The sequence below is a fragment of the Formica exsecta genome, unplaced genomic scaffold, assembly GCF_003651465.1.
Source record: "Formica exsecta isolate Colony F162 unplaced genomic scaffold, ASM365146v1 scaffold201, whole genome shotgun sequence".
NCBI classification, from domain to species: Eukaryota; Metazoa; Arthropoda; class Insecta; order Hymenoptera; family Formicidae; genus Formica; species Formica exsecta.
Genome location: NW_021849308.1, coordinates 1,550,741 through 1,565,475, shown reverse-complemented (window position 1 = coordinate 1,565,475; position 14,735 = coordinate 1,550,741). Strand labels below are relative to the sequence as shown.

General features: G+C 42.6%; 2 protein-coding genes across 50 annotated transcripts in view; one reads left to right on the top strand and one right to left on the bottom strand.

Moving 5' to 3' along the window:
• The window catches only part of LOC115234712 (protein bric-a-brac 2-like), a 54,619-nt gene extending 42,006 nt beyond the window's left edge, over positions 1 to 12,613 (bottom strand). Inside the window, exon 1 of one of the 2 annotated variants that reach the window (XM_029806005.1) lies at positions 11,725 to 12,613. In XM_029806005.1, coding sequence (XP_029661865.1) covers positions 11,725 to 11,732 — 8 coding nt within the window. In that variant the 5' untranslated portion in view covers positions 11,733 to 12,613. The remainder of the gene's footprint in view (positions 1 to 11,724) is intronic. The other variant, XM_029806006.1, reaches the window with a different exon arrangement.
• Positions 12,614 to 13,177: 564 nt separating this feature from the next.
• Positions 13,178 to 14,735, top strand: part of LOC115234691 (longitudinals lacking protein-like) — a 272,992-nt gene continuing 271,434 nt past the window's right edge. For all 48 annotated transcript variants that reach the window (XR_003883949.1, XM_029805939.1, XM_029805938.1 and 45 more), the window contains exon 1: positions 13,178 to 13,336. The gene's annotated coding sequence lies outside the window, so the exon portion shown is untranslated. The remainder of the gene's footprint in view (positions 13,337 to 14,735) is intronic.

Below are 14,735 nucleotides of genomic sequence, written 5' to 3'. Positions count from 1 at the left end.
AAGAGCGGGAAACGCAGGGTCTATTTTTATCAAAAGGGAGAAGAACGGAGAAAAAGGGATGAACGATAACGATGAAGAGATAGAGACAGAGTTGCATTAATAAAGTGTAGTTCAGTGAAATATAAGGGAAAATAGGAAGAGAGAGAAAGATAAAGGAACGGGTTTCAATTTATGTTCATAGCAAGATGATCTTGAGAGAGGTTTCAATACTATCTTTCTCTAAGTCTCTGATGTTTTCCGCTGTGCAACGCTCGATGCAAACTCATACTGATGTCGCGGACCCGAAAAAAATATCTGCATTGCGGATCTCGGTAAAAGGAGAAGTCAGGTTGTACCTTTCTTGAAGACCTGAGTTAAAATTTGGCACGGGATCGAAACTCATTCGAGTAAATGCTCTTCTCGACTGACTATTATCTGACCTAGAGTATTACAGAAATCCGATTTGCACGAAAATTGAAATTGCCGGCAAATTTAAAGTTATTCCTTCGTAAACACATTTAAACAAAAAGAACTTGTTTAGAAATTATTGCATAACCTGCAAAATTTTATGCGGGATTTGCAATATTTGTTTTTCAGAAAATGTGAAAAATTCAAACATTTCAATCTGAAAAAGCTATATTAGTCAAAATTGCGAATATAATTAATTTCAATTAGAAAAACTTTTTTATATTATTATATTAGAATTTTAGAGGAGAAATTTTTCCTCGAAAAAATATTAAACGTATTTAACAATACGTAGGTATCTTCACTAAAGTGCATTTTATCTAAATTCACTTCTTTGTAAACATTCGAGTAATTTCAAACAGAAGTATCGGGTTTCAAGTTGAGTCTTTTCTGAGAAAACGCGCTTCTCTCCGAAAGAAACTTACATCGAGGGCAGGAATGGCAGGAATCGGTTATAGTAGCGCGATATGTCTTTCGGTCCATGTAAAAAGTGTTCCCATACATATTGTCGAGTTTGCATCAATGATCTTTCCACGTCTCTCTCTTCCCCGCCCCCACGGTTGCAATTATGTGCGCCTGTTCCTCTTTCTCGGAACTACTTATTTTTTTGTTAATATTTCAATACATCTTTCAGACATTGTTAGAGACAACGTCGATAGTAGAATCTTGATAAAAGATATATATAATTTGATATGTAAAAATCTATAGGATCTCTATTTAATTCTCAACTATTTACTTTGAATTTTTCGATTGCACTTAATATCCGATTTTTCATTTTCAACTTTTAACTTTTTGCTTTATATTCTAGACCTTTAAGATTCTCGATTCTCTTAATTCTTAATCCTACCTAATTCTCCATTCGGATCTCTCAATTCTCAGCTCCGACTTCTGACTCTTAACACATAGCTTTAAATTCTCCATTTCGACGCAATCCTGAATTCATAATTCGCAATTTATATTATCGCGTACTTATTACACAATATTATTAATAATAGCATATTCGTTTACTGTAGAGTTGACTACTGCCAGCAATATAAATCATTTAAATGTATATTTGAAAGATATGAAGCAAAGGAGAAATTTAAAAAATAAGCAGAAACGATTTTATGATCCTTTATGTTACTTAAACGTATCTACTTGGATTTTGTGTAAGAAGAAAATGATTAGGCAATTCCCCATTTCCATCGCGGTTTTCTGTACTGGTTGCGCAAGGCATCAGAACGAAACGAAGAACGAGAAAGGAAGAAGTCACTCTGTTCTATGATGAGCATAACGAACGATGGCTGGCGGGCCCCATGTCGCTTGGTCCTAATTTCCGTCCTGTCTGTATACCGTAAGGCATATAACAGTACCGCATTCCGAATGCCCTTCGTTTCTTCGTTTCTCTCCGTTCACCTTTCCGAGAGAGCCTGCTCTCTCGGCCGCTCACCTGTTCCCCTTCGCCCTTGCTGGTTCAAGGAGTCCGCGTTACGCATACAGAATGTTCCAGAAAATCTATAATGACAGCGAAACAGTATAATCTCTCCTTTTGATATCATTCTTTCTTCGTCAAAATCTAAATCGAAATTCAACTGCACTTAACATTGAAAATGGTGGAAAAATTTCTGTAGAGTTATCTTAGAACGACGAGAAAATTATTCTGCGGTGTGAATTTAAAAAAGTGATTTTTATATTTATACAATTTTTATTTGACGATAAATTACTGATGATATAACGTTGAAAATACAAATTTTTGCAATTACTAAAAAATTTAAAGAAATAAAAAAAATTTCAAAGAAAAATAAAGATAGTACTGTCTTACTATCACTTCAAAGATTTTTCCAAACATTCTACGGATACGGCTCCGTATTTCTTTAATTCTCTCGCTGTCGTTTCTGCGCGCGCCTGCATTTTCGAAGGGAAAGAAAGGAGAGGCGAATGGAACGTTCCGATGGGGACAATCCTCGCGAGATGGAGGGAGCGGACGCACCCGGAACCGTCAATTTCACCGGGCGAGGAGAACAGCGAGGGAGATCCGTGACACGTGGAGAGAAGCAAGAAAGGAGAAAGGAAACTAGGTGTTTGCTATACGCCGCGATACGCTGCGCAATTAATCCGGGGAATACCGATGCCGAATAAGAACTATTGACTGGTTTTTTTTTATTGTAATCAGGAACAGCACAAAACTCTACTTTTATAACTTTATCTTACTTTTATCCCGCGTATATTTATTCGATATATCTGTAAAAGATATTTCTTATATAAAATGCCGACAGAAAGAAAAAAATGTTCTCCTTTTCTTACGCGCTCCTAAATGTCTTATTGTTAGTATTATAATTAGAATTTCTTTATAAACATCCGCGCTATGAATTTATAAAACGCTTTCATATAAAAAATTATTTAATATGTAATCTCAATTATCATTATTTCTAATATATTAGTCGTGTTAATTTAAATTAATGTGCAAAATTATCGCGCCTAAAGTTGTCGTACAACGATGTGATCTCTTTCTTTCTTGTTTTTATTATTATAGCTTATGTTTCGTCGTTGTCAATCACTTTGCCTTTCTCGATTTAGCAATAAAGTTTATCGATACTGTTTCAATCGATCGATTGTTTCTTCTCGTCACCAACAATTGCAGATCAAAATTGTAGTTGTTTTCGAGAACGAGACCTCGTCCTGGATGCCGTCACTTGCGAGTCAAATGTGGTCAATCAAATGACGCGGACAAACAGTGAGTAAAGTGGAGAGCGAGAGAGAGAAAGAGAGAAAGAAAGAGAGAGAGAATGAAGAATTCTTTATGTCAACACGTCCTTCATATGAATCTTTACGTTACGTCATGTGATACAGTGCGGAGAAAAAGAAAAGGAGATAAATTATTAATTCATAATTCATATCCCACAAACTTATCATTCATACGAATTCGTTACATTTACTTATTCTGCCATTCGACGAATCTCGATAATAATGCACGACCTTTATTTCCTCGTCTTCGTCGGTGAATTCCACGCTCTTTTCGTCCGGTTGGTGGAGAGGGATAAACGAGGACTGTGGAAACCACCCTCGAGCACCACGTGATCATGAGCGGGGGATTGCGACCCCTCGAAGTGCGGAGGGTGCGCGCGTTCTCGCTCAAGGTCGCACGTGGATCGCTTGCGAGCGATATCTCGGCACGGCTCGACATTTTTTTTTTTTTTTTTCTCGAGTTCGTCGAACAACTGTGGAAGCTGCAGTCGCGCGGGGGGAAGGGTCCCTCCACTCCCTCTCATCCTCATTCCCTATATATCTCGTTTCCCGTTTTTTCTCCGGGCACTGCAATTTACGGCGTCGAACATTTTCATCTCATCCTTCTCCGCGGCGCAAAGAAATCGAATGCGCTATTTCGCCTTTGGGAATTACCGGCGCTTCTTTATGATCCCTCTCCGAAAGAAGGAGATCCGAAGGAAACTTTTCGAGAGCGAAGAAAGGAACAGCGAGATGATGACGACGGCGGCGGCGGCGTTGGCAGGTCGATCCCGAAGTAGCAGCCGGACGGAAGGAACAAAGAAGGAAGGCGGAGAAAGGGTGGAGAGAGGGTGGCGAACGGGGGATAGCGGAGAAAAGAGTCCGCTCTTTTGTACGCGCGACGTTCGAGCAGGAAGGAGCGAAGGGATGAAAGCGGTGGCCGAAACAGAGTCGGGGGGACAGATGGCCCTTTCAGACAATGAAGAATTCTGGAGATAAGGGCAGCGCACGAGCGAGAATGCGAAGGGAGAGAAGAAGCAACGAAAGAGTATCGAGAGAGAGAGGATGAGAGAGTGAGAGAGAGAGAGAGAGGAGAGAGAAAAGAAGAGAGAAAGGGTGAACGGAAGATAGGAGCTGACTACTTTTTCGAGGAAGGGACGCGTGGAGAACGCAATAAATGATGTGTGTGTAGAGAAAGGCAGAGGGAGAGAGAAAAAAAGAGAGAGACAGAGAAAACAAAAAAGGAAAGGAACGAAAGAGGAAGAGTGAGGCTGGCTGTCGCAGGGAAAGGAAGAGGATGGAAAACGGGTGACTCAGGCGGAGAGTGGACCGCGCGGGCAATTTCTGGGAGCGATTAACGACGAGCCGACTGAAAGAGGACACACACACGCATTTTCGCCTGTGTTGGGCGACGTGTTTTGTACATGTACCATACTTAACCCTGGCATTACAAGGGAGAATATTCTATCAGAGGGCACGTTTATGTATTTATAGTACACGAAATAACAGCATTATAAACACTACATTTATGAAAAAAAAAAAAAAAAAAAAAAAAAAAAAAAAAACTTTGCGAGAGGATTGGATGAGAACAATTGTAAGATTGTCGCTCAACAATGGAAATTAATATCGCGTATTTTTAAAATACATTTTCTGTATATTTGATAGTAATGTTATATATTTTTAACCTTCTTATTATACGTCAAGTTAAAAGCGTCAATGCGAAGGCGGTTGTAGCAAATGCAGGCGGTTGTGCACTTCATTGAGTACTCTTCTCAGTTTCTCTCTCCTTCATCTCACGTTTATTAGCGTATTAAGAAAGAAGAATGAATCGGTGAAGCTCCGATATATGGCTACATGTGACATTTACATCGCGATCTTAAGAATAGCATACGACGCGCAATGCTCGTTTATAAAATCTAGCGGAAAGTATCGTAGGTTATACAGAGAGTTATATATTTTGCTTCGATAAAATTATACCGACAGTTCTACGATCTAGTAATCGAAAGCAATCGACCTAGAAAATGATAATGGATTTCATATATACATATGTATATATATACAATTTTATTATGCTCTGAATCAAAATTATGAATAAGACTTTGAGGCTAAACTAATTGTAAGTAAAACTAAGTGAATGTAGAAAAAAAACATAAACTTAAAAAAAAATGTAATAAGAAAGAATTATTCAAGATTTCGCAGCTCATATGTAAAAATAAAAACATTTGATTTAACGTTTAATATTTGATTGGGATCGTATATAAGTCTATAATTGCGCTGCCTAAAATCTAGTACTAAAGAATATATTTACGGTAGTGTAAATTAATTAATTAAATGTGGATGCCTTTCTCTCAATTTTATATGATGAAAAAAAATCGTTTCGAGATGGTTTAATAGTTCACAACGCTGCCACATCTTGGCAATTATATGTATAAAACGGTCAATCGCTCCTTTTTACGCCGCGACGTAGGAAACTCCTTTCTCCTTTTACCAGCGATATTTTACCGATGTCTTGTGTCCGCGCGTTTCTTTCTTTCAATCGCACGTGAAGCTAATTCAAGTCACTTATTAATTGATCTAATATGCCCCTTTGAAAAATACGATTGCATGTTAATGGTCAAAGTACTAATAACAAACAACCACTACAGAATTTCACCTCTTGTTTCGTTTTGCCTGGACAAGTATAACTTGACATAGATAAATAGGTAATATAGAGCGTGTTATCCAAAAAAAAACTGTTGTTTGTGCAAACCGAAAAAAGTGGCTTGTGCTAGATTAGTCTTTCTATTAATAATGGCCAAAGTTCGCGCAGGAATTTCATCTTCATTTATTCACATTAATCAAATCGAGATGGTTTAATATAAGATCGAGTTGAGATAATTTATGCAGTTTTAGTTCTAATATTATCTTTAAAACTGAAATTTTATTTTTAGAAGGAGAAGAAAGTGAAATTTCCACAAGAAATTTATTTAAAATGGTAGCATTACACAGTAATGATATTTCAAACGAAAATATATGATATAAGCTCGAGTGTAATTTAACTGAATAGAACAAGAGGCACTGTGCGAGGATTCAAAAGCACCCTGTGTGTTTGATTTATTTAAAATCTTTCGTTTATCTCATTTTGCTATTCAAAAGCGTCCGTCTCTCAAAAAAGCTTGAAAAACAGCGCTTTAATCGATAAAGGGAGCTTTTTACCTAAGCAAGTGCTGAGGATAGGATGGAGAAATCGACCGACGTGCTGCCCTTCTCTCTTTCTCCTTCCTGCCGTTCTTCTGCATCGAGTCTACGTTCTCTTTAAAGCAGAAACAGGATGTGCGGAATGACGGAGAAATGAGAAAGAGAGGTGAGAGCGAAAGACATGGGAGGGTTGTCGGTGAGCGAAAGAGCGAGGGATGACTGCAATATAGGGGGTAAGAGAGGGAAAGGAAAGGGGGAGAGGGGGGGGGGGAAGGGATCAGGGAGAGGGAGGAGAGGGAAGGGAAAAGGAGGAAGAGGAAGAAGAGGTGTGCGCGAAGGCAGATCGAAACGCAGCAAGGGAAGAAGAAAGGTTAGGGTGGTTAGGTTAGCTGGATAGTAATAGGGGGAAGTCAGAGGGTGAAGAGACAGACAGAGGGAGGGAGGAAAGGAGAGGAAACGGTACGCGAGGCAGAGCGAAGAAAGAGAAGGGTTTCATATCCTTCTCCCGCCCTCCCTCTGTCGTTCTCCTTCTAGCACGGCTCTTTTTGTGCGCTTCCCTCTTTCATTCGTTTGAGATATACCGGGTGCAACGGCGGGAAGAAAGGAGGTGGAGAGAGGAAAGGGAAGAGAGAAGAGACAGAGATACAGAGAGGGAGACAGGGAGAAGAGAATGGCAAAGTTCTCTCGTTCTTCTGGATGAGTCAGGCGCAGGTCAGACGAAGGGGAAGGACGAACAGGAAGCCGGGCAGTGGGAGAAAGAAAAAGAGATATAGAGGGAGGGAGATGAGAAGAGAGACCGTGCGAAAGAGAGAGGCGACAGCGGCGACGGTTTAGCCGGGAGAGAACACGAAGACCCGAAACGGGGACAAAGAGAAAATGACAAAGGCGAGAGGGGCGGCGGATTCGATTGGAAAGGCAGGCAGAGGGGCCTCTTTCCTTTTACCAGCGTTTTCTCCGTATTACGTTCCGCGCGTACTTTCCGTTGTTCCTGCGCGCGCGCGCGCGCGCCCGCGCTCGCACTGACACACGCACCCACAGCCGTACATATACACACATTGTACACCCGCGTTCTCTTTTCTTTCTTGTCGTCCCCCTCGTCTCCGTCGACCTCTCTTGTTCTATCCTTCTCCGCGCCCTCCACGCCATTCTCCTTTTGCCTCTCCTCGTTCCATCGCCTTCGTCCATCTCGACATCAGTGATTGTACGTATATGTGTGTATATGTACGTCCGTATATGTATGTGCGCGCGCTTCGTCTCAATCGTCATACGAGGTTTCATGTCGCGCGGCTCTACGCTCCCGCGGCGAGAGGGCGGCTTTGTACGTGGGTGAACGGGAAAATGTCTTTTGAAACCTTTCTAGGTCGCTCTCGATCGTCCCCACTGTCAGTCATACACACGCGCGATCTCGCTCCGTGCCGCTCTCGAGAAAACGCTCGCCTCGCTCGCGACGATGGAGCCCCGACACGGCTTCTTATTATATTTCGGACGTAGACACGCAAAAAGAATGTATCGTCACTTCAGAGATAGAAATATAATAGCATCTTTGATTCAAGATGATCGCACATGCGAATATTGATAATGATATATTTAAATGAGATAGTTGGCGAAACCCTGCGCAGATTCTAATAGAGTCCAAAGATAAAAAAAGTTAAGAATTTAAAAAAAGAAATTAAAAGTAGAAAGACGAATATGAAAATTCCTCGTCTGCATGCGATCATATAAAAAATTGCAACATTTATATCATATTTTATTTCTTTAGCCGCAATTGTAAAGAGAAAGAGAGAGAGGGAGAGAGAGTTACCAGAAATTAGAGAAATTCTCAACCCTTTCGGTGTATATATACGTATGCGTGAGAGACAGATACGCGAAAGAGTCACGTTGCTTTTGTGCTCAAACGTTCAAACCGAGAGGAAATTATTCGCGTCTGGCGTTTGTCAACGGAAAATCTTTCCTATTAATTCGACAGCATGAAAGATTCTTATATTGCGTCGCAAAGTTAAACATCATCCTATAAACACGCCCACCCGTCGTCATCGCGACATTTCACAAACGAAGTTACGAACGAGCCTGCTATTGAGACAGCGCGCAGCCGAGAGACTCGTTCTCGCTTTTGCAATTTGTAAATCCCGTCGCGCGAGGCATTACGGTACCGCGATCCTCGCGTTCCCTCTCTTTTTTTCGCCGATTCGCATCTGGTCGTCCTCCGGAACTCGATCCTTGAATCATGCCGGGTGGGGAAAAAAAAAAGGGGCAGGAAGAGAGAAGGAGGCGATCGATGGAAGAGGAGAAGAGACGTACCAGGAGAGAGGCCGAGGAGAAAGGCAGAGAGATAGAAAGAGGGAGAGGGTGAGAGGGATTCGGGAGGGAAGGGAAGCTGAAGCTAGAAGACGCACGAGACAGAGACAGAGAGAGAGAGAGAGAGAGAGAGAGAAAGAGAGAACGAGAGGGAGAGATAGAAATAGTGTTGTTCTATCGAACGGCGGGAAAGGAACGCGAGGCAAGGAACGCTGTGAGAGAAGGAACAGTAAAATTGTGGAGAATGTGCACGCGCCATCATCAGGGTGGCCTAGATTCAGCCAAGACCTGCTTTCTAGGCAGCATTTCTCTTTATCATCGGCGGCGCGCGAAACGCGATGTATAGGCGAACCGTTGCTCGATACGCGCAGGAGAAAACCTCACGGTGATGATGATGATGATGCCACGAGCTATGCCTATCTTTCTCTCTCTTCCCGACATGAGACGAAAGATTGACATTAAACTCGCGATTCTTAAGCGAGTCCATTACGAACGTTTAATCTTACATTCAGAGATCGAAGGTAAAGCTTATATTGCAATCGTATTGAAAAATATCTTTCCGATAGAGGATTTAAAAAAAACACCCTATGTTGAAAACGTATCCCGCATTTTCCATATCTTTTTTGGCGCATACGATAATATTTTCAATAATTCTAATCCCTCTATTGCAAACTTTACGAAATATATGTGTCTAAGGCCGATATTACATTTGTCGTACGACAAACTTTTTAAGCGCATTGATTAGCTAATTTCTAGAAACTCAAGAAAGTTCCTATTTTGCAGCCAATCAATATGCTTAAAAAGTTTCTCGTACGACAAATGTAATATCGGCCTAACATTAGAGACTTTCCTCGATAAATATATCTCATACTTGTTTGAAAAATGATTACGATATTAATTAGATCACGGAAGAAATAGAAAAACGAATTTCGCGCACGATAAAGTACTTGTTCTAAGCTCTTATCGAGCGACATGAAGAATTTATTAACGTATCGCTTGTGCGTGAAAAGAAATGGGGTGGGGACGGGGGGAGGAAGGTGACAGAGGCGCACGTTAATAAAACACGGCAATACAACTGCGAAACTTTGCCGATCCGTCATCATCAATCATCGGCGATTTTCTCGTATTTGACAATCATTTAATTATCGATAAACCCGTTTACCGCACGGGTACGATGAGTGCTCCCCAAGCTTTTCGTCGGTCGTGTCACGCACGACGATCGACACGCGATGCAGCCGGCAATCGTGNNGTGAAATACGACGATCGTCAACAATATACGCGAAGCTTATATTGTTCGCCGAACGAGACGCGAATTGAAAGACAGATTAAATGTACGGTACTAACATTGGAAATCTATTCATTCGTATGGTGGAATCTCGATGTTTCCGAAATATTATTGCTATCAAAGTTAGTCTACCATATATTGATAAGGACAAAGAGATTCTATCACAAATAATAGATTATTAATTTATATCGTTTTAGTCTCTCATGAAGTTAATAAATCATATCAACAACTAATTTTCAATCGCATCATTTCTGATATCATCCTCTGTTATTATATAAATAATAAAAAAATATATCTGCATATTTACAGTAATGATTAACCCTCCTTCGCTCGTTTTATCACAAAAAGAAAAAAATTCAATACAAATGTTAATCAATTCCTTCGTCTAAAGATATTTTTAATCGAAACGCTTTACCGTCTTATTCTCCAAGATTCGATTCTCGAAAAGCAATAGCAAACTTTTTCAATTCTTCAACGCGATATCATCTCTCGAAACTAATCCTCGAAATCTACATCAAAGCGGTTACAACGATTTATTTTACTGACGCGCGTACACATTTCCACGAAGTAGAATAGACCAAGTTTCTCTCCCCGATACCCGTATAATTTCCTTGGATCCACCGCGTCGAGAGGGATTAACGGCGCGTAAACTCTCGGGCGCGCATCTCGGGCACTGCCGCAGATTGCATCCCGCGCATTCGTAATTGACGATTATTGGACGAGTATCGTGAGCACGTGACCTACCGTAACGGGTGACACGGCGGTTTCAAGGCGGACGAAAACCTCGTGGCTTTACGAAGACGCGCGCGCTTTTATTCCGAGGGACCGCTTTTAATTCGTCGGCTCTGTACACGCGACAGCTCGTTTAAGCGCACGAGTATTGTGTCTCTATGTACGCGATTAATTATGCGTGTATGTATGTGCGAGATGTATATATGTGTAGCGACCGAAGCACCCTGGAGTCAAAACAATGCGGCTTCGCGCGTGGCCATAAAGAAAAAACGAGGAAAATCGAACGTTCGATAAAGACATCGATTTTCCTCCTTTCAAACGTGATTAATCGCGCCGCGAATACATGCACATTTCAATGTGTATCGATGCGTGCACGCAGAAACGTGTTAAAGAAATCCAATAATAAATTTAATTGACTATTTCTATAATTAGAAAAATTTAATTTTATAAAAATATTCCAAATTTGCAAACTGCTTTACATATGTATAATTTTTTATGATTCTCTATTTTATAAATACATAAATTAAACTTGAATAAAGTAGATAATCCATGATATACTCAGAATTATCATTAATCTTGAAGCTTGGAAAATCTCAGATTAATTAATAAGCTCGTTTTGTAATAAATCTCACGTAAATACAGAAGTAAATGGAAATTCTGACAGTTTTAAAATCGATCATTGAAATTTATAACACATCGTGACATTGTCGCATATATAATTTTACACACGAAAACGATACTGTCGTTCACTCGCGCTTCACAATTGGCTCATTGACTGGCGCACTTGTCCAGAAAGCACGTGGCCGTATTGATAATAAAAAGGAAAAAAAAAAAGATATGCCGTACGGCCGCGCGCCTTGTAGAATGCAGGGAACACAGTACGTAGCTATCGTATTTGTTTACAAAACAAATTTCGGCGCGTCAATGCGTAGTTCGAGAAAACGATTCACGGTGTGTAACTCGCGTTATTAATGTCACACAACGAGTGAAGACAGATCGTGCGTATGTATTTCGAAATGACAGATGCGAATGACGTTGTCGAGAAAGACGTCGCGCGAAGATTCATGCAAGATCGTGACAGTCCGTACCTTACCATGACCTGACCCACAAATCAAATCTTAGCGGAGCAGCAGCGGCAGTAGTAGAGTAATAGTAGTGTAGTAGTAGCAGTAGCAGTAGCAGCAACGGTGGCGACGATCCGATCGACGGTAATCGTCAACCCCCGCGTTGCTCCAAGGTCCCGGGGGACAGGCACACACTTTCGCCGTATCAGATGATAAACACACGGTCCGAAACAGGGCGCGAAACGAAACGGACGGCCTCGTCAAATTACGTATTTACCCGCGCGTATTCGCGCGCACGCACGCACGCACGCACGCGTGCAAGCTGTCACGCACGCACAGCCGGTATCAGCCGTGTCAGTCGTCGAGCGAGAGACACACGCACTCACCGCGTTGGCCACTGGCAGCTGTCACTCACGGATTGCCCGTGAAAACGTCGCGGGCCGAAGTGGCATAGCGAATCACGGGGAGACAGAGACAGCGGGAGAGACCGCGAAGGCGAGGAAGGGGGAGGGAAAGGGAGAGGGAGAGGGAGAGGGAGAAGGAGAGAAAGACGGAGCGCGAGACTCGGCTAGCGCGAAAGAAGGAGAAAGGGGTAAAAGGGGGAGAAAGGGAGGGAGAGAGAAAGAGAGAGAGAGAGAGAGAGAGAAAGCTAGGAACATGCATGCACACTATAGGGGGCACTGCGATGGCGGCGACGGATAGGCTGTGCTCCGTTGCGGACGGTGGCGCAAAGCGATTAAGCGATTTTGTTGTGGACCCACGATTCTCTTTCCTTCGTCGGCTCTCTCTTCCCGGCTTTCCACTTCTCCCGCGCGTCGCCTTTCGCCTCTCCCGCCTCGTCGCCGTCGGCTACGCTACGCCGCGAACGCGCTCTAGAACGGAAACCCGGCTCTTTACCTCCACCACTCGTGCCGATCCCCACCGCCGGCCAATACCGTCACGGTACACGTCGAGCGACAGGGCCGTGATTTTTGCATGCAAGAGTCACACACAAGGGGGCGCTAGATATAAGCGTGTCATGCTACGACCTCAAATTTAACTTCGTAAATATAGCCTAGTATATTTAAACCTAGCCTAGTATATTTACATTCGAGTGTTGTAAACAATAAATGTATATATTGGTTCATATATATAATTCAGAACAGTAAATTAATTCTTAACAATTAACATTGTAAGCTTTTCCTTCAAAATTTATCGTTATCAATCACGTAGTATTAATCATGCTCCCCCTTTCCCCTTAATAAAAATTGTCCCTTGTCCTAGTACTTTTTTCTCTCAATTGCGTATGAAAAAATATAAGAAATATAAATATATCACGTTATATTCTCGGGACTTTGGCAGCTTCGCGACGATCCTGCGTCGCTCTCCTTTCGCTCCCACTTTCGCGTTCCCTCGATGCGCAGAAGGCGCGTTGGTACGTTCTGCGCCGCGTCTGGGGGCGCTGCGACGGGGCGAGCCGTTTCCGTGTGTCTGGCGTTATCTTCCCGCAGAAACTCCATCGATCGAAACCGCGTAGCGCGGCCACGGCCATTGTGTAAAAAGGACCCATGACGCTCGGATAGTGCGCGCTGAGGAGTGGACGCGTAGTTTCCCCAAGTTCGTCCTCTTGTGATATTTAGACTGTGCCAATATTTAGGTGAGTAGAAGGAACTAGCGCTCGCTCTCCTCTCCCTTGCTTCACGCGTCGTTACAAGCCGTTTACGAAAACCGCGAGAGATTCCGAGTATCATCCGTTGCCCGGTGAAAAGTTGGGCGGAAAATCGGGTCGCGCTCTGCCCGCCATGCCGTGTTCTCGCGTTCTCGCGTTTGTACATCGAAGGGGGAAAAGTCGCGCGCGTAAGAAGGCGCGAAATATCGTCGGACTAAATTCGCCGTAATCGCCCCGAACGAGTTTTCCCGAGCTTTTTCGACGATTTTTCGCCATTTTGTCTCGCGCGAGAACGGCGAGGTCGGCCATTACGTTACGCGTACCAGAACGTGTTTTTAGGCCGGCTCGTGACGTCGAGCGGTGACGACGCGGTCCAGTTTCTGCGACGACGTTCGCTCCCGGCGAAAATCGTCGCGCGCCGCGCGTCCCTCGGAACGTGTTAGGAAGAAACGCGCGGGGAATCGGGAGATCTATATGTAAGCTTGGGACGGTGTAAGCCGTCGAATGAGAAACAACGACGGACAGAGGTTATTGTACTTTAAACGGGTTATCGTCTAGTAAAAATGGTGCTCTCGGTCGCTTCCGCGACTTGGATTTCGAGCAGCGCGTTTAAAGCGAAGCTTCGGTTAAATTTACAATCTTCGTGTTACGCGATACGACGATAACCGATATGAAATTTAAAATGGACGAAATACGGATTTACATTCGTGATTTAGATTAAAGTCTGAGCGCGCGACACTGTGTATATCGCATAAGTATATATTTATATAAATACAGCTCGGCAAATTTAAAGCGGACGCGAATATCGCGCTTAGCGAGGCAAGTGCGATTGATCATATGCGTATTTCACGGTAATTTCTCGGCGGTTTTTTTTTTTTTTTTTTTTTTTATCGAGCAATGAGAAACTGGTGCGATACGAGAGGGGAATTTATCGGTTTTTGTTACATAACGTAATCCTTATTATCGCGTGCTGGATTACTGCGGTCGCGTCGCACCGCAGTACTGTTTGTTATATATCATTCGCCCCTAATTCGTGGCTGTATTTTATACAACTGTGTTATCGCATATACGAGATATTGCATTTTGTCGAATGAACGATTGCTACTAATAGAAAGGTGATCGAGGTCGCGTGTAAGAGAGATTCGGGAAAGCGTCGGCCATGACGCTTGTTAAATGCATAACGCGAGATGAAAAATCGGAGAACGTCCGCCATGATTATTCGACGTGAAATTTCTAGATATTAACATAATCGTGCCAGCACGCGAAATCGTTTTAACGACGAATTTTAATGAGCCGTTTAACGGTGAGACTTTGTAGAAATAAACTTGACTCAATCGCCAAGCATAATTGTTTGTTTTGATCACCGGAATGCGATAAGCATCGATGA